Genomic DNA, 24,540 nt, shown 5'->3' with positions numbered 1-24,540 from the left:
GAGGATTGCAAAAACAAACTGACATACAGACAGCAAAAACTCTTGTGATGAACATCAAACCCTACATGATCACTTTGGTCTGACTGGTTAAATCACCATGAGCAAAAAGCCACAACTGAGACAGAGCGTTAACAGTAAATAACCAGGCAGACATCTTGGTCTCTGTAGCCTACATGAACATCACAGTACATCCTTTATTCTAATCAGGAGGAGGGTGAGCTTTTTGAGCTTCTTACTTTCCAACATTGAACTTTTACTGTATGTAGGCATACTGTAAGAGGAGCAACAGGGAAAACACAGCATCCCAGTCACATTGTCTTTATGTCTCTGTCTCTCTCTCTGTCTCTCTCCCTCTGTCTCTCTAAATGACTCCTCTGCGTGTTTATGCACTTCCCCTACAACCCACAGTAGCCGACCCCACATGAAAAAATACATTAATATACTATGGTAAAAATACTGTAGTATTACTATATTTATATACTATAGTATTCACTGTAGTGTTTTGCAGACTTTACTATAGTATTCAACTGTAGTGTTTTTGCAGACATGACTGTAGTGTACTGTAGTATATAATGTAGTGTTTTTGTAGACATGACTGTAGTGTACTGTAGTATATACTGTAGTGTTTTTGTAGACATGACTGTAGTGTACTGTAGTATATACTGTAGTGTTTTTGTAGACATGACTGTAGTGTACTGTAGTATATACTGTAGTGTTTTTGCGGACATGATTTACAGTTTACTATAGAGTTTACTATTGTTACATACACCGGATAGGTGCAGTGAAATGTGTTGTTTTACAGGGTCAGCCATAGTAGTATGGGGCCCCTTTAGCAAATTAGGGTTAAGTACCTTGCTCAAGGGCACATCGGACAGATTTTTCACCTTGTCAGGCCATGCATTCGAACCAGCAACCTTTCGATTACTGGCACAACGCTCTAATTGCTAGGCTACTTGCCCCCCTGTAGGAAACCAACAGGACAAACACTAAAAGAGCTAATTTTCCATAACCTGTAGGTAAGTAGGAATGGAGTCTGAATGGATACTTTAGAGCTTCTGCTCTTTTATATAACCTGTAGAGACCACAATATATATGGTCTATACTTGGCATGTAGGTTTCTCATTCATGGGTGGCACAAATTGGGGTACAGGGTATGGGAATGGGTGAGGTATATGCAAATTAATATTGTAGAATTACTATAGTTAAAACACTGTAGTGTTTTTGCGGATACTGTAGTATTTTTGCGGAAATGACTGTAGTATTTACTATAGTATTCTACAGTATACTACAACATGCTATAGTACATACTACACATGATCAATGGATACTACAATGTGGAGTTTAGTATTCTACAAAATTCTATAGTAAGCACTACACGATCGAGGGATACTACAGTGTGTAGTATAGTATTCTACAGTATACTACAAAATTATATAGTAAGTGCTACACATGATCGAGGGATACTACAGTGTGGAGTATAGTATTCTACAGTATACTACAGTTAACTACATAATTCTATAGTAAGTACTATAGTATTATATAGTAAACTGTAGCATTTTGTCATGTGGGACAGTCATCAGCAGTAGACAAAACTAGTTTGATCTGAAGTTCACCAATGTCAAAATGCTGAAGGGTGTCAGAGTAGAGGCACCAGTGTGTGTGTAACAGTGGGAATGGGATTGGGTGGTTTCAGTTGCCTCAGAAAAAAACAGATTTTGATGTTCACCTTCAATGTAGTGAGATGGCTGAAGATAAATCGGCATGGCACGGAATAGAAATCAAACGAAATTGCATTGCATCGCATTGCACTGAAAGCAATATGACTTATATATGACTTACTCAAATACACAGAAATAAAGTATTTCAAATATAAATACTTAAATAATCATGTACTTCAAACATTGTCTGTTCCAAATTTGGTTCACTAGTATGTCTGACAGCTTTTCATTTTGGCAAAGCCATGTGGCATTCAAGGGCGCAATGTTCTGCAGTGAACCGCGGTTGCATTTTTTTCCTTTCCAGCCACCCTTTCAGCCATAATACATTGAGTTAGGCTATTTTATGCAGAGGAACTGTGTACCTCTTTCATGACTTGAATTCAACTTCTGAAGAAAGGTAAAAGGGATAGATCATATCGTGAGAAGTAGGGGATGAAATGCTTAAAAACAGCTTGATATGATTATTGGTAATGACCAGTTCCAACACAGACATTGATCCCAGCCAATCAGAGGGTTAAAATAGTTTCTCAGGAAAAGGAATGTGCCAATGGAATTACTTTGCAAGGGTGTGTGCAGGAAACCAAATGTACAGGTAGCTAAAGAGGTATGAAGGTGAAAAAATAGCACTATGAACCACAGTTTTGATCTACATAGATTACGTTTTCATATTGCCGCTGATGGAGCATGATGTGTACCAAAGTGTATACTACCTGATCTTATACATTAACAAAACAGCTTATTACGGTGTGGGTTGTACAATACTCCAAAACTGAAACCTATATCCGTCCAGTTTATATTTGTCATGTGCAATAAGACTTACTGAGAAAGATTCATGGTGTGTCCAAGAAAACATCCCCATCTGCTACTTTATTCAGTTGATGATATTGTAAGTGGAAAATGGATGCGAAGGTTACCATTGGCTGGTTCAAAGTGTCTGTCAACTCCTCTGTCATTGCCAATAATTTAATCCCGCCCATACCATGCACACAATGAAAAACAGAGCAACTTTTCAGGCCACTTGTCAAATCATTGAGTTAACTGTCTCCCTATTTGTGCATGTCGTCCACTGGCGACAAGTCCTTGGATAATCACTTAATCCATATTAATGTTCAAATGGGAGAAGAATGACCAAAAAACCCATACAGTGACACGCATAAGACGATCAAAGACGGCGAGACACAAGAAATGTTTTCGAGAATGTTTTCGATAGTGTCGATTCGGGGGTGGTGATGGTTAAAAACCACAATGATACCAATCATAAAAATAATAGTCATTATGGCTAGAGTTAACGATAAAAAATATGAAGCTGGATATCTCTCTGGTCCGGATCCAATGGATGAAGTTGGGGGGAGGGGATGCTTGAGTCTGTGTGGCGTGGGGGGTTTGGGTGGTTAGGTTGAGACTGGTGTGGAGGGGGGTAGGTCTTTAGCCATGTAAGAGACAGGAGGAAATGTATTTATCTCGGGCGCAGCCCCAAGTCCCTTTATCTATTTCTCTTTCCATCCTTCTCAACCCCCATTATATTCAGAGTTCGAGGTCCTTCGAGATTTGCGTGGCGATGTCCCGGAAAGCAAGCGGTGCCCCCCAGAGTCGCGTGTAGCGCACCCCGTTGGAAGACTCATTGTTGGCGGCACTGCCCCCTGTGGAGAGGTGGCACACCTCGGCCTCAAAGGCCACTTGACCACCGGCCGCCCCGTGGGTGCAGGAGAGCAGAAAGGGGCCGGCATGGTGGACCTGGCAGCCGCAGCCCCGTGCCGCCTCCCGCAGAGCCAGCACCACCTCCGCCGGGTCCCGCCGCCCCCCAGGTCCCCTCAGATCCCAGCCACGTCCGACGGCCCGGGGCTCGGACGCTTTTTGATGCCCAGGTAAATGGCGACTGGAGGCCAGAAAGGGACAGAAAAGTAGGAGAAAGGACAGAGGTGTGGAAGAGTTGAGGAAAAAGGAGGAGAGAACAGCTGTTAGAGGGAAAGGGGTAGTAAATGTGGGTTCTGAAGAAAAACTTGTTCTCTACGGGTTGTTGAATCGAAACTTTAATGTCCAGTTAAGGTGTGCAAGTTTACTGTCTGAAACATGAGTTCTAGATGGGTTGACGAAGGGTTGCCGGATATACTGACCTTGTGACATATACTGACCTTGTGACCGCAGATCGGCAGATTCCCTCAGGTTCATTTGTGACCCTGCGTAGAGAACACACACACACACACACACACACACACACACACACACACACACACACACACACACACACACACACACACACACACACACACACAGTTAAAGGGGGAATCGGAGAGGTGATTTATGGGAGATGCAGTTCCATGTCCACCAAGTACACAGTCATCATACACAATACAGTGAAGCCATTCAAAAAGAAAGGAAAATAAATCAGAGTTTGGACAAGCAAACAACAACAGCAACAAAAACCACCAGGTGTTCATGGGTTGCATGTTGCCTCACAATATTATCATGAAAGTTCTATTGACTCCTGAGTCAATGTTTTACTCAATTCATTGTCAATTGGCGTTGATGAAGATTTAGTCGAAAGTGCGTTATAGTGGCTTGGAAATACGATGTCATTTCTAAAGGAGACAAATAATGAGTAGGAAAACCTTTTGTCATCACTGTGATGTCGTCAGATTAACTTTAGATGCAGTATAACCACAGATAGAACAAGGAGCCATATGTTTCACCAGATGTATAAATCTGAAGCATCCGGTTTGAAGTTCCACTCCCCACCAAATATGGTGAGGAGGAAGCACCAGCGGCCGGCAGCGGAAGAACATGGAGCCAGATGGAACTGGTCCGACATGCTAGTTTTCTCAGCGATTAAAAATTTGATCTGAATACAGTTTGCTTTTCACAAAACAATAATCTGTTACGAACAGAGTTGACTAAGTCTTGTAGACTTTACCCTTTGCCAAAGTTGTACAATTTGTTGTTGTTTAGAAGGAGTGCAATGGCGAATTGAGTTACTGCACATACGCACTTCACAAAGTAGGCATTTCCTAACGGAAATATGCAAACACATGCTAGAACGCGCCAATAGGATCTCGCTAGCTCGTGCTTGGCTCTGCCCACCTCCTTGCTTGTTCTGCCCACTATGCTTAATTTGCTCCCATTGGAAACGACAGGTTGTGGTGTATCTTGGTTTAGTTATAAAAAATATTTGGTAAAACGTTAGGGAGCCTCCATTCAGATGGCGTGACACGACTGGGTGACGTAAGTGCAACCCATGAATACGGGTCAGAGTATGGAGTGATATTACTGCAATATTACCCCGTATCAGAGCGCCCTGACTCGCACAACAGAGTCAACTAATAAGGCTGTATCAATATAAAAAATAAAAAACAACCCCATGCTTCTCATATTGTGTTTGTCCAGTGGGAACAGTGAATCTGTACTGATATGATTGTACTCCACGTCTTTTAGGGTGAGGTGGGAGAATCCACAGCAGCGTAAATGTTGGTGCATTCTGTGACACCAACTGTACGTCACTATCAATTCCACCACACAACAAAGACAGTCCGCATGTCCGGGAATCAACTGTCATTCAAAATAAAACAAGGTAGATGGAGTCACAGGAAGACCTTATGCACTAGAATGGTGCCCCTGGAACAAATCATTATTTTAACGCAAGCCCTTGCGTATAATAAAAGGATAAATAACACTTTCATAACATATATCATAGGTGTCAGTTTATGACAACTGAGACCATGTTTACTGTATATCAGCCAATTGTCTAGCAAAACTGCCATAGCTAATTCATTGTTTGTGTCACGTTAAGTCATTGTTATGACAGTGTTATGTAGCCCTTATGATAAAGGGTTCAAGTAAAGTGTAATCCACCAGGCATGCCAAAGGAATGAACCAAAAAGCAGTGTGAGAGAGCTATAGAATAAAGACAAGTAGGTAGACAGACAGTCAAACAGATAGACAGACAAACAGACATGCATACAGACAGAGGCAGACAGACAGACAGACAGGCCTACAGACAGACAGGTAAGGCAGACAGACATACAGACAGGTAAGACAGACAGACAGGCATACAGACAGGTAAGGCGTACAGAGAGACAGGCATACCGACAGGCATACCGACAGGCATACCGACAGGCATACCGACAGACAGACAGACAGACAGACAGACAGACAGACAGACAGACAGACAGACAGACAGGTAAGTACTAGGCACATGGGAAGTTAAAGAAAGGAAGTCATACAGACAGACAGGTCAGTAAGACAGACAGACAGGTAGACATACAGATAGACACAAAGGTATGTAACAGAAAGGCAAACAGATAGGTACAGTACCATTCAAAGTTTGGACACACCTACTCATTCAAGGGTTTTTCATTATTTTACTATTTTCTACATTGTAGAATAATAGTGAAGACATCAAAACTATGAAATAACACAAATGGATTAATGTAGTAACCAAAAAAGTCTTAACCAAATCAAAATATATTTTATATTTGAGATTCTTCAAAGTAGCCACGCTTTGCCTGATGACAGCTTTGCACACTCTTGGCATTCTCTCAACCAGCTTCATGAGGAAGTCACCTGGAATACATTTCAATTAACAGGTGTGCCTTGTTAAAAGTTAACAGGGTAGGGGTGGTATAGGTAGGGGTGTTGTGACAAGGTAGGTTGGTATACAGAAGGTAGCCCTATTTAGTAAAAGACCATATTATGGCAAAGTAATAATATTATGTAAAGTCCATATTATGGCAAGAACAGCTCAAATAAACAAAGACAAACGACAGTCCATCATTACTTTAAGACATGAAGGTCAGTCAATGCGGAACATTTTAAGAGTCGCAAAAACCATCAAGCACTATGATGAAACTGGCTCTCATGAGGACCGCCACAGGAAAGGATGACCCAGATTTACCTCTGCTGCAGAGGATGTTCATTAGAGTTAACTGCACCTCAGATTGCAGCCCAAATGAATGCTTCACAGAGTTCAAGTAACAGACACATCTCAACATCAACTGTTCAGAGGAGACTGTGTGAATCAGGCCATCATGGTCGAATTGCTGCAAAGAAACTATTACTAAAGGACACCATAAGAAGAAGAGACTTGCTTGGCCAAGAAACACGAGCAATGGACATTAGACCGGTGGAAATCTGTCCTTTGGTCTGATTTTTGGTTCCAACCACCATGTCTTTGTGAGATGCAGAGTCGGTGAACGGAATATCTCCCTATGTGTGGTTCACACTGTGAAGCATGGAGGAGGAGGTGTGATGGTGCTTTGCTGGTAACACTGTCTGGGATTTATTTAGAATTCAAGGCATACTTAACCAGCATGGCTACCACAGCATTCTGCAGCGATACGCCATCCCATCTGTTTTGCGCTTAGTGGGACTATCATTTGTTTTTCAACAGGACAATGACCCAACACACCTCCAGGCTGTGTAAGGGCTATTTGACCAAGAGGCAGAGTGATGGAGTGCTGTATAAGATGACCTGGCCTACACAATGACCTGACCTCAACCCAATTGAGATGGTTTGGGATGAGTTGGACTGCAGATTGAAGGAAAAGCAGCCAACAAGTGTTCAGCATATGTGGGAACTCCTTCAAGACTGTTAGAAAAGCATTCCTCATGAACCTGGTTGACAGAATGCCAAGAGTGTGCAAAGCTGTCATCAAGGCAAAGGGTGGCTACTTTGAGGACTCTAACATATATTTTGATTTGTTTAACACTTTTTTGGTTACAACATGATTCAATATGTGTTATTTCTAAGTTTGAGTAGGTGTGTCCAAACTTTTGACTGGTACTGTAAGTAAACAGGAACACAGTCAGACAGGCGCACACACACACCACACACACACACACACACACACACACACACACACACACACACACACACACACACACACACACACACACACACACACACACACACACACACACACACACACACACACACACAGTGTTAGTATGTCCAGAAGGCAGGCAGGCAGGCAGGCAAGCAGGCCGACAGAGAGAAGCTAGAGACATGGGAACTTACTAACTGTTTTTGATCCCTGGGGAAGGGTACAACCCGAGACTGATTTGTTTGAGCCCTGGCGCTTAGAGGGTTCTAGATTGACCCTGATGTAAGGAGAGGAAGAGCAAAAGAGAGAGATAGAAAAAGAAATGGGAGAGGAAGGGGAGAAAGAGAATATAATTGAATCATGACCAAAGGAATGGTGGATAACAGCGCAGCTGTAGCTGATTGGCATGGAGGAAGCATGTTTCATTACATTACATATATGTGATTATACTGTATATTATAGCTGATTCCAGGGAGAGCTGGGTAAGCTCCGTTTCCAATGTCAGGGCCCAGGGCCGTGGTCTGTAACTTTGTGTAACAGAAAATGATAATCAGTGATCTTCTTGAACAAATTCAGTTAGTGAGCCTACCTCCCCCATTTCCCCTTCTAAACACGACCCTGGTCCACGACTACCTGCTTGTGAGTTTGGAGGCAGGTGTTACGGAGGTGACTGCTACTATTCACTAAGGTGATTGTCCCCTGCATTTGGAGGCAAGCGTTACTGAGGTGAGTGTTGCGGAGGTGACCGATTACCTGCGCGTGAGTAAGGAGAAAGGTGTTACGGAGGTGACTGTTACGGAGGTGACCGTTACGGAGGTGACCGCTTACCTGCGTGTGAGTTTGGAGGTGAGCTTGGTGAAGAGGTTGGAGGTGGCACGGCTACGGGCGTGCGGCAGGGGACTTGCATCATGGTGGGACAGAGTGGGGGAGGTGGGTGGGGCCGAGTAGACGGGTGGGCCCCGGTCTCTCAGCTGGCCACCGTGGAAGGTGCTTCGAATGGTGGAGCCCCGTGTCAGACGGCAGCGCTCGCTAGAGGAGGAGGAGGCCCCGGCCCCAGAGATGCTCAGGGTGGAGGGGGATGTGGGGGGCAGGCGGTGGGACAGGGAGCTGGAGCAGAGAGACAATTACAATTAGACAAATATTACTGTCCACACTAAGTGGAAGCTTGTCTTCGGCTTCACAATAACATGGTTGACAAAAAACAACACTAGAAACGGGGCGCCAGGTAGCCTAGCAGTTAGAAAGGTGATCAAGCAGCCAGAGGGTTGCCAGTTCAAATCCCGGGTCCAACGGGAAAAATCTGTCGGAAGTGACCTGGCAGGAAATGGGAAGTGATCTGGCAACCAACCGGAGAGTTGCTGGTATCAAATCCTAGATGCCATTGCCTGCCGTTGTCCCCTTCAGCAAGGCACTCAACTCCTCACAACAGCTCTCCAGGCGCTCAGTCTGGCAGACCCCCGCACCTCTCCAAAAGCCTGTATGCATGTATTTGTGTCTTTCGTATGAGTTGGGTTAAAGGAGAAGTTTTGTTTTTAACAATCAAATCTCAAATGTATATGTAAATAGAACGTTATAGATGGGTCCAGACACCTATTCTGTGATTTCACTTGTTTTTGAGAAACTTACCCCAAACAGAAAATCCCTCACTGGGCACAGATGTAGATTCAACCTCTATTCTACGTTGGTTCAACATAATCTCATTGAAATTTAACCAGTGTGTGCCCAGTGGACAACACGATTCTAATATCCCATTACTCTTTGCAACAAATGGTACCAGATATGCTAGTTAGCAACAGCGCTAGTAGTTACATGGCGCTGGTCCAACATTTGTGACGACATTGTATACCACATTTACTCAAGTGTTTCCTTTATTTTAGCAGTTACCTGTAGAATGGATGTAAAGGTATCGCTCAAGTCGCAACAAAATGGAATATAATGTTGCGGATAAAATTAAGAATTACACAATTTCATCTGTACAACAAAAAAGACCTGCTTCACTATTCTGAGAGCTTTGCAGGTTCTAAAAATAAGTATTGGGGTGTTTTTGGAGCCTTTGTTCATGTTTATTTGGGGGCCCCCATACTACACAATGAGAATGAGGAAGCGCCCACACACAAGGATGAGGAAGTGATTTGCTGTTTGGGGAAAATGTAAAAAAAAAAGTGAAATCACAAAAAAGGTGTCTGGACACTTCTGTAACATACAATTTACAGTACCAGTCAAAGTTTAGACACACTTACTCATTCATGGGTCTTTCTTTATTTTTACTATTTTCTACATTGTAGAATAATAGTGAAGACATCTAAACTATGAAATAACACATATGGAATCATGTAGTAACAAAAAAAGTGTTAAACAAATATATTTTAATTTTGAGATTCTTCAAAAGCCTTGACAGCTTTGCAGACTCTTGGCATTCTCTCAACCAGCTTCAAGAGGTAGTCGTCTGGAAAGCATTGCAATTAACAGGTGTGCCTTGTTAAAAGTACATTTGTGAAAATGCGTTTGAGCCAATCAGTTGTGTTGTGACAAGGTAGGGGTGGTATACAGAAGATAGCCTTATTTGGTAAAGATCAAGTCCATATTTTGGCAAGAACAGCTAAAATAAGCAAAGAGAAATGACAGTCCATCCTTACTTTAAGACATGAAGGTCAGTTAATGCAGAAAATTTCAAGAACTTTGAAAGTTACTTCAAATGCAGTCGTAAAAACCATCAAGCATTATGATGAAACTGGCTCTTATGAGAACCGCCACAGGAAAGGAAGACACAGAGTTACCTCTGCTGCAGAGGATAAGTTCATAAGAGTTACCAGCCTCAGAAATTGCAGCCCAAATAAAAGCTTCACAGAGTTCAAGTAACAGACACATCTCAACATCAACTGTTCAGAAGAGACTGCGTGAATCAGACCTTCATGGTCGATTTGCTGCAAAAAAACAACTACGAAAGGACACAAACAAGAAGAAGAGACTTGCTTGGGTCAAGAAACACGCAATGGACATTTGACCGGTGGAAATCTGTCCTTTGGTCTGATTAGTCCAAAACTGAGATTTTTGGTTCCAACTGCTGTGTCTTTATGAGACGCAGAGTAGGTGAACGAATGATCGCCGCATGTGTAGTTCCCACCGTGAAGCATGGAGGAGGTGGTGTGATGGTGTGGGGGTGCTTTGCTGGTGACATTGTCTGTGATTTATTTAGAATTCAAGGTACACTTAACCAGCATGGCTACCACAGCATTCCATATGGTTTGTGCTTAGTGGGACTATCATTTGTTTGTGGTACAAATCATTCCTTAAGTTCTAGACCTCAGCTGAATCTGGTGTTCATCCCCTGGGCAGAGATGGCCCAAATCTCCTTTTCAGTGTGTACTGGGTTATGAGCCGGTCCTGGCACCGTGGCATCAGAGCCAGATCGAGGCACCTGCGGTGGATGAATGGTTTCGGCGCTCGGAGGAGACCTGGGACGCGGCCCATGTGCACCTGCAACGGGCCATCAGGCGGCAGAAGGCGTGCGTCGACTGCCACCGCAGTCGCATGTGCCGGGAGACTGGGTCTGGCTCTCAACCCAAAACCTGCCCCTTCGCCTGCCCTGCCGGAAGCTGGGTCCACGGTTTGTGGGGCCATTTAAAGTCCTGAGGAGACTGAACGAGGTTTGTTATAGGTTACAGTTCCCCCCGATTACCATATTAACACCTCGTTCCATGTGTCTCTCCTCAGGCCGGTGGTGGCTGGTCCGCTCCAGGAGTCTGAGGTGCGGGAGGTTCCTCCGCCCCCTCTGGACATCGAAGAGGCCCCGGCGTATACTGTTCGAGCCATCATGGACTCATGGTGTCGGGCGAGGGGCCTTCAGTACCTCGTGGAGTGGGAGGGGTACGGTCCGGAGGAGAGATGCTGGGTGCCGGTGGAGGACATCCTGGACCCGTTGTTACTGCAGGAATTTCACCGTCTTCACCCGGGTCGTCCTGCACCTCGTCCTCCGGGTCGTCCCCGGGGCCAGTGTCGGCGCACTGCTGGAGCCGCGCGTCAAGAAGGGGTACTGTCACGACTTCCGCCTAAGTCGGTCCCTCTCCTTGTTCGGGCGGCGTTCGGCGTCACCGGTCTTCTAGCCATTGTCGATCCACTTTTCATTTTCCTTTTGTTTTGTCTTTGTTTTACACACCTGATTCATATGTTGATGATGTAAAGAATATTTGCTGGTCTGTGGTGTGTAATGAGGAGCAACCAGATGCTGCACTTGACGCATTTATGAAACTACCTATTCCAGCTACTAATAAGCAGACATCCATTAAGAAAATTACTGTGAAAACTGTTAAATCCCCTTGGATTGATGAGGAATTGAAAAATTGTATGGTTGACAGGTGTCAATGGTGTGCGTACTGGGAGCGGAGTCAGGTGCAGGAGAGCAGAGAGTTGTGAACAGGCGTACACCTTATTAGGCAGGAGAAACCAAGAGACGGACGCCACTGCGTCGAAACCTCCATCCAATATGCCAAAGTGCAAAAACGCGCAAACAGTCACAATAATAAAGTACAAACAAATAAAATACCTCGTGATATAAAACATGGAATAAACGCACACCAGAAATAGCGCTTCAAAAATGACACGTAACACGAAACAATCACACACAGACATGAGGGGGAACAGAGGAATAAATACATGTAGTGTGATTGGGGAATGAAAACCAGGTGTGCAGTGAACAAGACAAAACTAATGGATAAATGAAAAATGGAGCAGCGATGGCTAGAAAGCCGGTGACGTCGACCGCCAAACGCCGCCCGAACAAGGAGAGGAGCCGACTTGACCAATTACGTCTGGCAGCCCAACAAATTAAGAAATCATGTGACTAAACTAAATAAAAATAAACTACACTATGAAACAAAGATAAATTATATAAAGAATGAGAGTAAAAAGTTTTGGGGCATTTTAAATGAAATTTGGGGGAAAAAGCTAACTCGGCTCCTTTATTTATTGAATCAGATGGCTCATTCATCACAAACCCACTGATATTGCAAACTACTTTAATTACTTTTTCATTGGCAAGATAAGCAAACTTAGGGATGACATGCCAGAAACAAATGCTGACACTATATCCAAGTATATCTATATACTATATCCAAGTATATCGGACCAAATTATGAAAGACATTAATTGTACTTTTGAATTCCGTAAAGTCAGTGTGGAAGAGGTGAAAAAATAATTGTTGTCTATCAACAATGACAAGCCACCAGGGTCTGACAATCTAGATGGAAAATTACTGAGGATAATAGCAGACGATATTGCCACTCCTATTTGCCACATCTTCAATTTAAACCTACTTGAGAGCGTGTGCCCTCAGGCCTGGAGGGAAGCTAAAGTAATTCCGCTACTCAAGAATAGTAAAGCCCCCTTTACTGGCTCAAATAGCAGACCAATCAGCCTGTTACCAACCCTTAGTAAACGTCTGGAAAAAATAGTGTTTGACCAGATACAATGCTATTTTAAAGTAAATAAATTGACAACAGAATTTCAGCATGCTTATAGGGAAGGACATTCAACAAGCACAGCACTAACACAAATGACTGATGATTGACTGAGAAATTGATGATACAATGATTGTGTGGGCTGTCTTGTTAGACTTCAGTGCAGCTTTTGACATTATTGATCATAGTCTGCTGCTGGAAAAACGTATGTGTTATGGCTTTACACCCCCTGCTATAATGTGGATAAAAAGTTACTTGTCTAACAGAACATAGAGGATGTTCTTTAATGGAAGCCTATCAAATATAATCCAGTTAGAATCAAGAATTCCCCAGGGTAGATGTTTAGGCCCCTTGCTTTTTCAATTTTTACTAACGACATGCCACTGACTTTGAGTAAAGCCAGAGTTTTTATGTATACGGATGACTCAACACTATACATATCAGCTACTACAGCGACTGAAATGACTGCAACACTCAACAAAGAGCTGCAGTTAGTTTCAGAGTGGGTGACAAGGAATACGTTAGCCATAAATATTTCTAAAACTAAAAGCATTGTATTTGGAACAAAACACTCACTAAACCCTGAACCTCAACTAAGTCTTGTAATAAATAATGTGGAAATTAAGCAAGTTGAGATGACTAAACTGCTTGGAGTAACACTAGATGGTAAACTGTCATGGTCAAAACATATTGATGCAGTTGTAGCTAAGATGGGGAGAAGTCTGTCTATAATAAAGCGATGCTCTACCTTCTTAACAACACTATCAACAAGGCAGGTCCAACAGGCCCTAGTTTTGTTGCACCTTGACTACTGTTCAGTCGTGTGGTCAGGTGTCACAAAAAAGGACTTAGGAAAATTGCAATTGGTTCAGAACAGGGCAGCACGACTGGCCCTTGGATGTACACAGAGAGCTAATATTAATAATATGCATGTCAATCTCTCCTGGCTGAAAGTGAAGGACATATTGACTTCATCACTTCTTTTATTTGTGAGAGGTATTGGCATGTTGAATGCACCGAGCTGTCTGTCTAAACTACTGGCACACAGCTCAGACACCCATGCATACCCCACAACACATGCCACAAGTGGTCTCTTCACAGTCCCCAAGTCCAGAACACACTATGGGAGGCAGACAGTAGTACATAGAGCCATGACTGCATGGAATTATATTCCACATCAAGTAACTGACGCAAGCAGTAAAATTAGATTTAAAAAAAACAATAAAAAAACACCTTATGGAACAGCGTGGACTGGGAGGCAACACAAACATTGGCACAGAGATATGCATACACATTAGAGGTCGACCGATTAATTATGGCCGATAACATTGCACTCCATGAGGAGACTGCATGGCAGGCTGACCACTTGTTAAGTGAGTGCAGCAAGGAGCCAAGGTAAGTTGCTAGCTAGCATTAAAGTTATCTTAGAAAAAACAATCAATCTTAACATAATCACTACTTAACTACACATAGATGATGATATTACTAGTTTATCTAGCTTGTCCTGCGTTGCATATAATCAATGCGGTGCATGTTCATTTATCATTGAATCACAGCCTACTTTGCCAAACGGGTGATGATTTAACAAGCGCATTCGCGAAAAAAAGCACTATTGTTGCACCAATGTGTACCTAACCATAAACATCTATGCCTTTCTTAAAATTAATACACAAGTATATTTTTTTAAACCTGCGTAATTACTTAATATTGCTTGCTAACATTAATTTATTTTAACTAGGGAAATTGTGCCACTTCTCTTGCATTCTGTGCAAGCAGACTCAGGGTATGTGCAGCAGTTTGGGCCGCCTGGCTCGTTGCGAACTGTGTGAAGACCATTTCTTAGTAACAAAGACCGTAAGTAATTTGCCAGAATTTTATATAATTATTACATAACATTGAAGGTTGTGCAATGTAACAGCAATATTGTCACAGGCGTCGAAAGGATTAGACCAAGGCGCAGCGTGAATAATGCTCATTCTTGAATCTTTAATGAGAAACACTTTACAAAAATAACAAACGACCAACAGTTCCGTCAGGTACAATCACTAAACGGAAAATCAACACCCACAAAACCCAAAGAAAAACAGGCTGCCTGCGTATGGCTTCCAATCAGAGACAACAAAAGACACCTGCCTCTGATTGGAAACCATACTCGGCCACACATGGAAAATGAAACATAGAAACAGAAAACTACAACAAATTCCCCTAGAAACAAACCAACCCCAAAACACACAAAACAACCCCCCTGCCACGCCCTGACCAATCTACTATGGCAAAATGATCCTTCTCACTGGTCAGGACATGACAGTCCCCCCTCCCCCCCCTCCGAAGGTGCAGACCCCGACTGCACCCTAAACAAAAAACCCACAAAAACAACTCCTAACCTAAAGGGAGGGAAGGGAGGGTGGCCACCGTCTACGACGGTTCCTGTGCTACAACCCTTCCGCCAATCCTCCAGCTATGGAGGTGGCTCTGGCTCCGGGCGTATCACGCCTTCTGCGCTGCCGACCACCGCCGAAGACTCTGGGCTGCAGACCGTCGCCGAAGACTCTGGGCTGCAGACCGTCGCCGAAGACTCTGGGCTGCAGACCGTCGCTGGAGGCCCCGGGCTGAGAGGCGTCGCTGGAGGCCCCGGGCTGAGAGGCGTCGCTGGAGGCTCCGGGCTGAGAGGCGTCGCTGGAGGCTCCGGGCTGAGGAGCGTAGCTGGAGGCTCCGGGCTGAGGAGCATAGCTGGAGGCTCCGGGCTGAGGAGCGTCGCCGTAGGTTCCGTGCCTCGGATCATCACTGGAGGCTTTGTGCCATGGATCATCCCTACAGGCTCCGGGCCATGGATCATCACTGGAGGCTTTGTGCCATGGATCATCCCTACAGGCTCCGGGCCATGGATCATCACTGGAGGCTTGGTGCCATGGATCATCCCTACAGGCTCCTGGCCATGGATCATCACTGGAGGCTTTGTGCCATGGATCATCACAGGAGGCTTCCTACGGGGAGCTGGAACCGGTCTCACCAGACTGGGGAGACGCACAGGAGACTGGGTGCGCAGAGCAGGCACAAGGCACACTGGGCCGTGGAGGCGCACCGGAGGTCTGGAGCTCAGGGATGGCACACCCCGTCCTGGCTGGATGGTCACTGTAACCCGGCACGGGCGGAGCGCTGGCACAGGGCGAACTGGGCTGTGCTGGGGAATGAGGGCTGCCGTGCGTAGAGCAGGCGCAGGATAAACTGGGCCGAGGAGACGCACTGGCGGCCAGATGCGTTGAGCCGGCGCACTTCTTCCTGGCTGCCGGCAAACTCTCGCCTGGCAACGCTGCAGAACCCATACCGACCGCACCGGACTGTGCGTGCGTGCGGATGGGCGAGATAGTGCGCATTACCCCGTAATGCATTTCTCGCCCCTCTGCACACCCGCTGCGCAGTGCCCTCTCCGCCAGCACCATTTCCCGGAATCTCGCGTCGAACTCAGCGCTTGACTCCCTTATTGGCTCCGGTTTGCTCCACGGCTCTCTCCTGTACGCCCGGGAAGTTAGGTCAGGGCTCCCCCCTGACCTAGCCAAACTACCCGTATGTTCCCCCCCAATTTTTGCCTCTCAGCCTCCTCTTGCCGTTCCAGACGTTCCTCCCAGTAACGCCGTACCGCCTTCGCTGCCTCTATCTCCTCCGGCGGGCGGCGATACTCTCCCGGCCTTGTCCACGGTCCTGCCCCATTCAGGATTTCCTCCCAGGTCCACGAATCGACGTACCTCCTCCCACGCTGCTTGGTCTTCTTATGCTGGGTGTTTCTGTCACAGGCGTCGAAAGGATTAGACCAAGGCGCAGCGTGAATAGTGCTCATTCTTGAATCTTTAATGAGAAACACTTTACAAAAATAACAAACAACCAACAGTTCCATCAGGTACAATCACTAAACGGAAAATAAACACCCACAAAACCCAAAGAAAAACAGGCTGCCTAAGTATGGCTTCCAATCAGAGACAACGAAAGACACCTGCCTCTGATTGGAAACCATACTCGGCCACACATGGAAAATGAAACATAGAAACAGAAAACTACAACAAATTCCCCTAGAAACAAACCAACCCCAAAACACACAAAACAACCCCCCTGCCACGCCCTGACCAACCTACTATGGCAAAATGACCCTTCTCACTGGTCAGGACGTGACAAATATTTAGACTTAGGGATGCCACCCGTTCGATAAAATACGGAACGGTTCCGTATTTCACTGAAAGAATAAAAGTTTTGTTTTCAAGATTATAGTTTCCGGATTTGACCATATTAATGACCTAAGGCTCGTATTTCTGTGTGTTTATTATATTAAGTCTATGATTTGATATTTGACAGAGCAGTCTGACCGAGCGGTGGTAGGCAGCAGCAGGCTCGTAAGCATTCATTCAAACAGCACTTTCCTGCGTTTGCCAGCAGCTCTTCGCTGTGCTTCAAGCATTGCGCTGTTTATGACTTCAAGCCTGTCAACTCTTGAGATTAGGCCGGCAATACTATAGTGCCTATAAGAACATCCAATAGTCAAAGGTATATGAAATACAAATGGTATAGAGAGAAATAGTCCTATTATAACTACAACCTAAAACTTCTTAACTGGGAATATTGAAATATTAAAAGGAACCACCAGCTTTCATATGTTCTCATGTTCTGAGGAAGGAACTTAAACATTAGCTTTTTTACATGACACATATTGCACTTTTACTTTCTTCTCCAACACTGTGTTTTTGCATTATTTAAACCAAATTGGACATGTTTTATTATTTATTTGAGACTAAATTGATTTTATTTATGTATTATATTAAGTTAAAATAAAAGTGTTCATTCGGTATTGTTGTAATTGTCATTATTACAAATATATATCTAAAAAAATCGGCCGATTCATCGGTATCTGCTTTTTTGGTCCTCCAATAATCGGTATCTGTATCGGCGTTGAAAAATCATAATCGGTCGACATCTAATACACACACACACACACACACACACACACAATACAGACACATGGATTTAGTACTGTAGATATGTGGTAGAGGTAGAGTAGGGGCCTGAGGGTACACAATGTGTTGTGAAATCTGTGAATGTATTGTAATGTTTTAAAATTGTATAAACTGCCTTAATTTTGCTGGACCCCAGGAAGAGTAGCTGCTGCTTTGGCAGCAGCTAATGGGGATCCATAATGAATACAAAATACAAATACAAAGCAAAGGGTGGATACTTTGAAGAATCTAAAATTTAAAATATATTTAGATTTGAATGAGTAGGTGTGTCCAAACTTTTGACTGGTACTTTACATACAAAATATATATTTGGTTGTAAAAACTAAAACTTCTCCTTTAAAAGCAGAAGTCAAATTTCGGTCTGACCTTGTGTTCAATTCACCAATAAATTGATCTTAATCTTAATCATCATCAGGGGACAAGTGGGGATATATTTGGGAGTCTCTCTCTCTCTCTCGCTTTCCCTCCCTTGTCCTTCACCTGTTCTCCTTGCCATTCTGCAGCAGGGAGTGTCTGTCGGTGCTGGAGCGGTCCGTGCAGACGTATGTGTTCCGCCGGGTCATGGCACTTCCCGGGATGTTGTTCTGGGAAAGTAAGAGGGCAAATGACCATATCAGACGTTACCATAGATACCAGTTGTCACATCATACTACCAAAGCGGAGTATGATGGTGGTTGTCTTGAAACATGTGGGGACTACAACCTGGGACAGGGACATTCTTGCTAAAATTATTATTATATTTTATCTCATTGAGTTTTATTTTATATATATTTTGTATTTTTATTACCCTTCTTGTCCCATTGACTTTCTCTATTGTTGTACTGTTGAGAGGTGAACCTGCAAGAGAGCATTTCATTGCACTGTGTACTCCATGTATATCATGTGTATGACGAATAAACAAACTTGAACAACCAGAGACCCGCAGTATTATTGGTTGTTTAACTGCGAGCATTTGAGTAAATGCATGCAATATAATAATTTTATATCTCTGAAATATTTCTAAGCGCATCCGATGCGGAGTAGGCTACTACCTGGGCCAGCTCTACGGGGAAAAATAATTTCTGCCAGTTGAGGACTTGTGAGGCGTCTAGCCATTTTGAGCCTGTAATCAAACAAATGCTGATGCTCCAGATACTCAACTAGTCTAAAGGCCAGTTTTATTGCTTCTTTAATAATGCACAACAGTTTTCAGCTGTGCTAACATAATTGCAAAAGGGTTTTCTAATGATCAACTAGCCTTTTAAAATGATAAACTTGGCTTAGCTAACACAACGTGCCATTGGAACACAGGAGTGATGGTTGCTGATAATGGCCCTCTGTACGCCTATGTAGATATTCATTAAACAATCTGCCGTTTCCAGGTACAATAGTCATTTACAACATTAACAATGTTTACACAGTATTTCTGATCAATTTCACGTTATTTTAATGGACAAAAAATGTGCTTTTCTTTCAAAAACTAGGACATTTCTAAGTGACCCCAAACTTTTGAAAGGTAGTGTATATACAGTATACACAACTTTGCGTTATTAGATGGGTATAGGGACAATGACCAATGTAGCCTAATTGGTTGTGCTCTGAGGTGAGCCCCGGCATGGTGCTCCTGTTATCCTGACTGTCCACTCCGGTGGTGCTGAAATTGTCCGTGCATCTAATGTTATCCTTTCATCGCGCTGACTGGCAGTAGCCTGGTGTGTTGTTTTAATGAGCACATCTTGGGCAGTCTTCGTGGGACTTGTCTTTAACTTCGCATGCTTTCTTGTGTGCAAAATTACAGTTGTTGTGTATATGTCTACATTTCAGATAGGCCTACATTTTTTATAAATGTTGTATGTAGGACCAATAACGTGTTTTGCCTACCAAAAGAAGTATGCAAACTTTCACTCTGATATCATAAATTTGCATTATAGTCATTGTGTGATAGGCCACTGTAAAAGTCAATATTATGAAAACGACACAGCCTAATTTTTCACCCCCTCCTTGCTCTCTTGCTATAGCCTGTGTGTGTTGATTTTGTGGTTTTGTATATGCATTTTTGTTCGTTTGACATTTGGCAATGTGAATCGGACCGGACCAAATGAAGAACTATAGGAAAGAAACTTGTGTTAAAACGCCCTTACATACTACCCTGTGGAAATGTGCCCATACGAGTCTTATAGCTAGCAGCCATTTGCCTAACCAAGACTGCGTCCAAAATGGCACCCTATTTCCTGTGTAGTAGTGCACTACTTAGGGAATAGGAAGCCCTTTCAAACGCATATCTTGAAACAGAAATCTTTCCCAGGCCGCGTCCGAAATGGTATTGTAATCTGTATAGTAATCTGTATACTAATGCACTACTTATGGAATAAGGTGCCATTTCAAATGCAGCCCTATAACTCCCCACCACCCAACCCATCCATCCTACCTCACTGTTCCTCACCGTGGTGGCAGTCATCTCCTTTCGGCGGTCGGGGATCTCTGACTTGTTGGGGTTATTGGCACTGCTGACCATGGGACTGGAGGGTGGCAGCGAGCGACTGCCCATCACGCTGCAGCTGGCCTTACGCGGGGGCATGCGCCCCTCCCGCAGCTCCCGGTCACCTGTGCTGGTGGGGCTCCGCTTGGGGTGCATGACCGGCATGGAGGGCCCGCCTGAGGGGGGAACACACATGTTAACACTGGCACACAGACAGATACACACACATGCACACACTCACAGACACTTAGTCAGTGGACAGGAGCTGAGGATATGGGTAGGATGACCACATGTCCTGGATTGTGCAGGACAGTTCCACATTTTGTCCCGTAACCAAACAAACATGTCCCGCATTTTATAAATTCAAACACCACGTTTTTTTTGTCCCATATTTAAGTCAGACAATTTTTTTCTCCAAATCAAATCTGATTTGTCACATGCTTTGAATATAACAGGTATTACAGTTAAATTCTTGCTTACTTTCGTACTTACAAGCCCCTAACCAACAATGCAATTTTAAGAAAAATAAGTGTGAAGTAAAAAATAGATAAGTAAAAAATAAAACTAACAAGTAATTAAAGAGCAGCAGTAAAATAACAGTAGTGAGACTATATACAAGGGGTACCAGTAAAGAGTCAATGTGCGGGGGCACAGATTAGTCGAGGTAATTGAGGTACTACAGTTGAAGTCGGAAGTTTACATACACCTTAGCCAAATACATTTAAACTCAGTTTTTCACAATTCCTGACATTTAATCCTAGTAAAAATTCCCTGTCTTAGGTCAGTTAGGATCACCACTTTATTTTAAGAACGTGAAATGTCAGAATAAAAGTAGAGAGAATTATTTATTTCAGCTTTTATTTCATTCATCACATTCCCAGTGGGTCAGGAGTTTACATACACTCAATTAGTATTTGGTAGCATTGCCTTTAAATTGTTTTAATTGGGTCAAACGTTTCGGGTACCCTTCCACAAGCTTCCCACAATAAGTTGGGTGAATTTTGGCCAATTCCTCCTGACAGAGCTGGTGTAACTGAGTCAGGTTTGTAAACCTCCTTGCTCGCACACGCTTTTTCAGTTCTGCCCACAGATTTTCTATGGGATTGAGGTCAGGGCTTTGTGATGGCCACTCCAATACCTTGACTTTATTGACCTTAAGCCATTTTGCCACAACTTTAGAAGTATGCTTGGGGTCATTGTCCATTTGGAAGACCCATTTGCGACCATGCTTTAACTTCCTGACTGATGTCTTGAGATGTTGCTTCAATATATCCACATAATTTTACTTCCTCATGATGCCATTTATTTTGTGAAGTTCACCGGTCCCTCCTGCAGCAAAGCACCCACACAACATGATGCTGCCACCCCCGTGCTTCACGGTTGGGATGATGTTCTTCGGCTTGCAAGCCTCCCCCTTTTTCCTCCAAACATAACGATGGTCATTATGGCCAAACAGTTCTATTTTTGTTTCATCAGACCAGAGGACATTTCTCCAAAAAGTACGATCTTTGTCCCCATGTGCAGTTATAAACCGTAGTCTGGCTTTTTTATGGCAGTTTTGGAGCAGTGGCTTCTTCCTTGCTGAGCAGCCTTTCAGGTTATGTCGATATAGGACTCGTTTTACTGTGGATATAGATACTTTTGTACCTGTTTCCTCCAGCATCTTCACAAGGTCTTTTGCTGTTGTTCTGGGATTGATTTGCACTTTTCGCACCGAAGTACGTTCATCTCTAGGAGACAGAACTCCTTCCTGAGCGGTATGATGGCTGCGTGGTCCCATGGTGTTTATACTTGTGTGCTATTGTTTGTACAGATTAACGTGGTACCTTCAGGCGTTTGGAAATTGCTCCCAAGGGTGAACCAGACTTACAATATTTTTCTGAGGTCTTGGCTGATTTCTTTTGATTTTCCCATGATGTCAAGCAAAGAGGCACTGAGTTTAAAGGTAGGCCTTGAAATACATCCAGAGGTACACCTCCAATTGACTCAAATGATGTCTATTAGCCTATCAGAAGCTTCTAAAGCCATGACCTCGTTTTCTGGAATTTTCCAAGCTGTTTAAAGGCACAGTCAACTTAGTGTATGTAAACTTCTGACCCACTGGAATTGTGATACAGTGAGTTATAAGTCAAATAATCTGTCTGTAAACAATTGTTGCAAAAATTACTTGTGTCATGCACAAAGTAGATGTCCTAATCGACTTGCCAAAACTATAGTTTTTCAACATTCTGATGAGACATATTTTAAGCTCGAAGTGACTGCAATTCCAACCTGTCTCTTGTTGTCACGCAATCACGTTGAGCTTAAAATATATGTATCATAAGAATGTGGTACTGGTGATGTTAAACACTTCTCCAATCGTTGTTGAGATCTGATATTCTGCACATCGCAAAACAAGATTTCAACCAATCACATTTCTCAAAATCTTTCAACTAAATTCCAGCTAATCTTGGAGAGGACAGTTAGGCCTAACTACTTACAAAAGTGTGCTTCTGACGAAGTGCTACAAATGTAAGTAAATAACCGTATTAGACTGAAAGATAAGGTCATTTTGTCAAACGTGTGAAGCACTCCATACTCATTAGCTGTTCATTCAACATATTTACTAATTCACTCAATCACATTTTAAAAGTCTCCCTTCCTAACTGATTAACATTTGTCGTGGACGAATCAGAATTAGTTGGGTAACATAGATAATTAAGATGTTTTATTAGTATAATATGCTTATTTGAGGTACTTGTCATTAGAAAGTGTCCATTGGACTCTGGTGTCTTTTCAGTTGCACGTCTACCTTAGCTGGGGCTCAGACACTTGGGGCCCAGAGAGGGGAGAGGTCAGACTTGTCGTCATGGGAATGTCTTTACTTATTTCTTAAACCATGTGAAGGGATGGCGTGATTAATGGGGAACCAATGACTTGTCTCCACAATGTCTGTGAGCAAGTCACTCCCTCCTTTTCTTTATTGTGGGGAGGATTATGGCAGTAAATGGACCCTTGTATGTCCTCTCTTAGATCTCACACTTATCCTGTGATAATATATGGCCTAGAGGCTCACTCCCCCCAGTGAGCCTGTCCAGGAGTGGGGTCAAGAGGGGGTTTGCTTGAGATGGGAGTATCTAGAGTTGACAATTGATATATGCCATTGGATGAAATAGTTCTGTTCAATACCGTACCAGGGAGGGACAGTTCTAAGGAGACCAGATACTGGGCTATACCATTAATCCTGTTGACATAGCAGTTACTGTCTGATGTGTTTTATTGATATCTGTCATACAAAACTTAACCTTTGTGAACTGTTACTAAGTATCTGTGGTTTGTCAATGTACGTTGAAGGGGCTGTATCGTTGCTATAAAAGATCCCTGTAGCAATTCTGTAATCACCTTCCTGGTTCATTCGAGAGAATGCATTAGTGGGGTCAAGAACTTTTGCAAAAGTATCTTAAGTATTAAAGATGTAGTTTAACTCGGACTGGTGTGTTTTGTAACTCCTCATTTGGTAATGCGGAAATTAGCCACCACACATTCCCCGAGACTAACCAGAAATGTTTCCTTGGCCACATATTCCCAGATTTTCATAAAACAGCCACATGTGGTCTCATTTCTGCATCACCAAATTTTGAGTGCTGCAAAAGAATAGGGTACAGTAGGTGCGCTTCAATGAACTCAATGAACAGCGGGAGCAGGGGTGTAGTGCAGCCGCAGCGCACCTGAGCAACCACTCTGCCACTTCTGACAATGGTGATAGTTTAGTAAAGTTAGATCAATGCTGAATATGATGTCTTGGAAGATCACATAATGATGAATTGGTATTCTACATAACAGAACCAAATATAATAGAATAGTATAACATTACTGTTATACCAAAAACACCACCTCATTCTTATGAGATTTTATGATTGGATAGCAGAATAGTAAATAAAAAAATAGAATGCGGCCAAAACTCAACAGCATGCGCCACTAGACAGAATGTGCTTTGATTGAAACTAAATACAGGAAGTCTATATAGTTTAACACCATCTGCTCTAATATGCTCACGGTAATTCAAGAAGAACTAAATGCATATTCCCAGCACAGAAAATATTCCCAGCACAG

At 43.4% G+C, this 24,540-nt stretch overlaps 1 protein-coding gene across 8 annotated transcripts in view; it reads right to left on the bottom strand.

Moving 5' to 3' along the window:
• Positions 1-3,214: 3,214 nt before the first annotated feature.
• Positions 3,215-24,540, bottom strand: part of mark4a (MAP/microtubule affinity-regulating kinase 4a) — a 49,879-nt gene continuing 28,553 nt past the window's right edge. Inside the window, exons 13-18 of one of the 8 annotated variants that reach the window (XM_029700059.1) lie at positions 20,398-20,624; positions 18,471-18,574; positions 8,363-8,641; positions 7,729-7,811; positions 3,833-3,895; positions 3,430-3,594 (exon numbers count right to left, since the gene is read on the bottom strand). In XM_029700059.1, the coding sequence (XP_029555919.1) occupies positions 3,530-3,594; positions 3,833-3,895; positions 7,729-7,811; positions 8,363-8,641; positions 18,471-18,574; positions 20,398-20,624 (821 nt within the window). In that variant the 3' untranslated portion in view covers positions 3,430-3,529. Of the gene's footprint in view, positions 3,896-7,728; positions 7,812-8,362; positions 8,642-18,470; positions 18,575-20,397; positions 20,625-24,540 lie in introns of all 8 variants that reach the window. The other 7 variants (XM_029700060.1, XM_029700062.1, XM_029700055.1 and 4 more) reach the window with 7 other exon arrangements.

The sequence above is a fragment of the Salmo trutta genome, chromosome 19, assembly GCF_901001165.1.
Source record: "Salmo trutta chromosome 19, fSalTru1.1, whole genome shotgun sequence".
NCBI classification, from domain to species: Eukaryota; Metazoa; Chordata; class Actinopteri; order Salmoniformes; family Salmonidae; genus Salmo; species Salmo trutta.
Note: the sequence above shows the minus strand (reverse complement) of the source record. Positions and strands in the feature narration are given on the sequence as shown.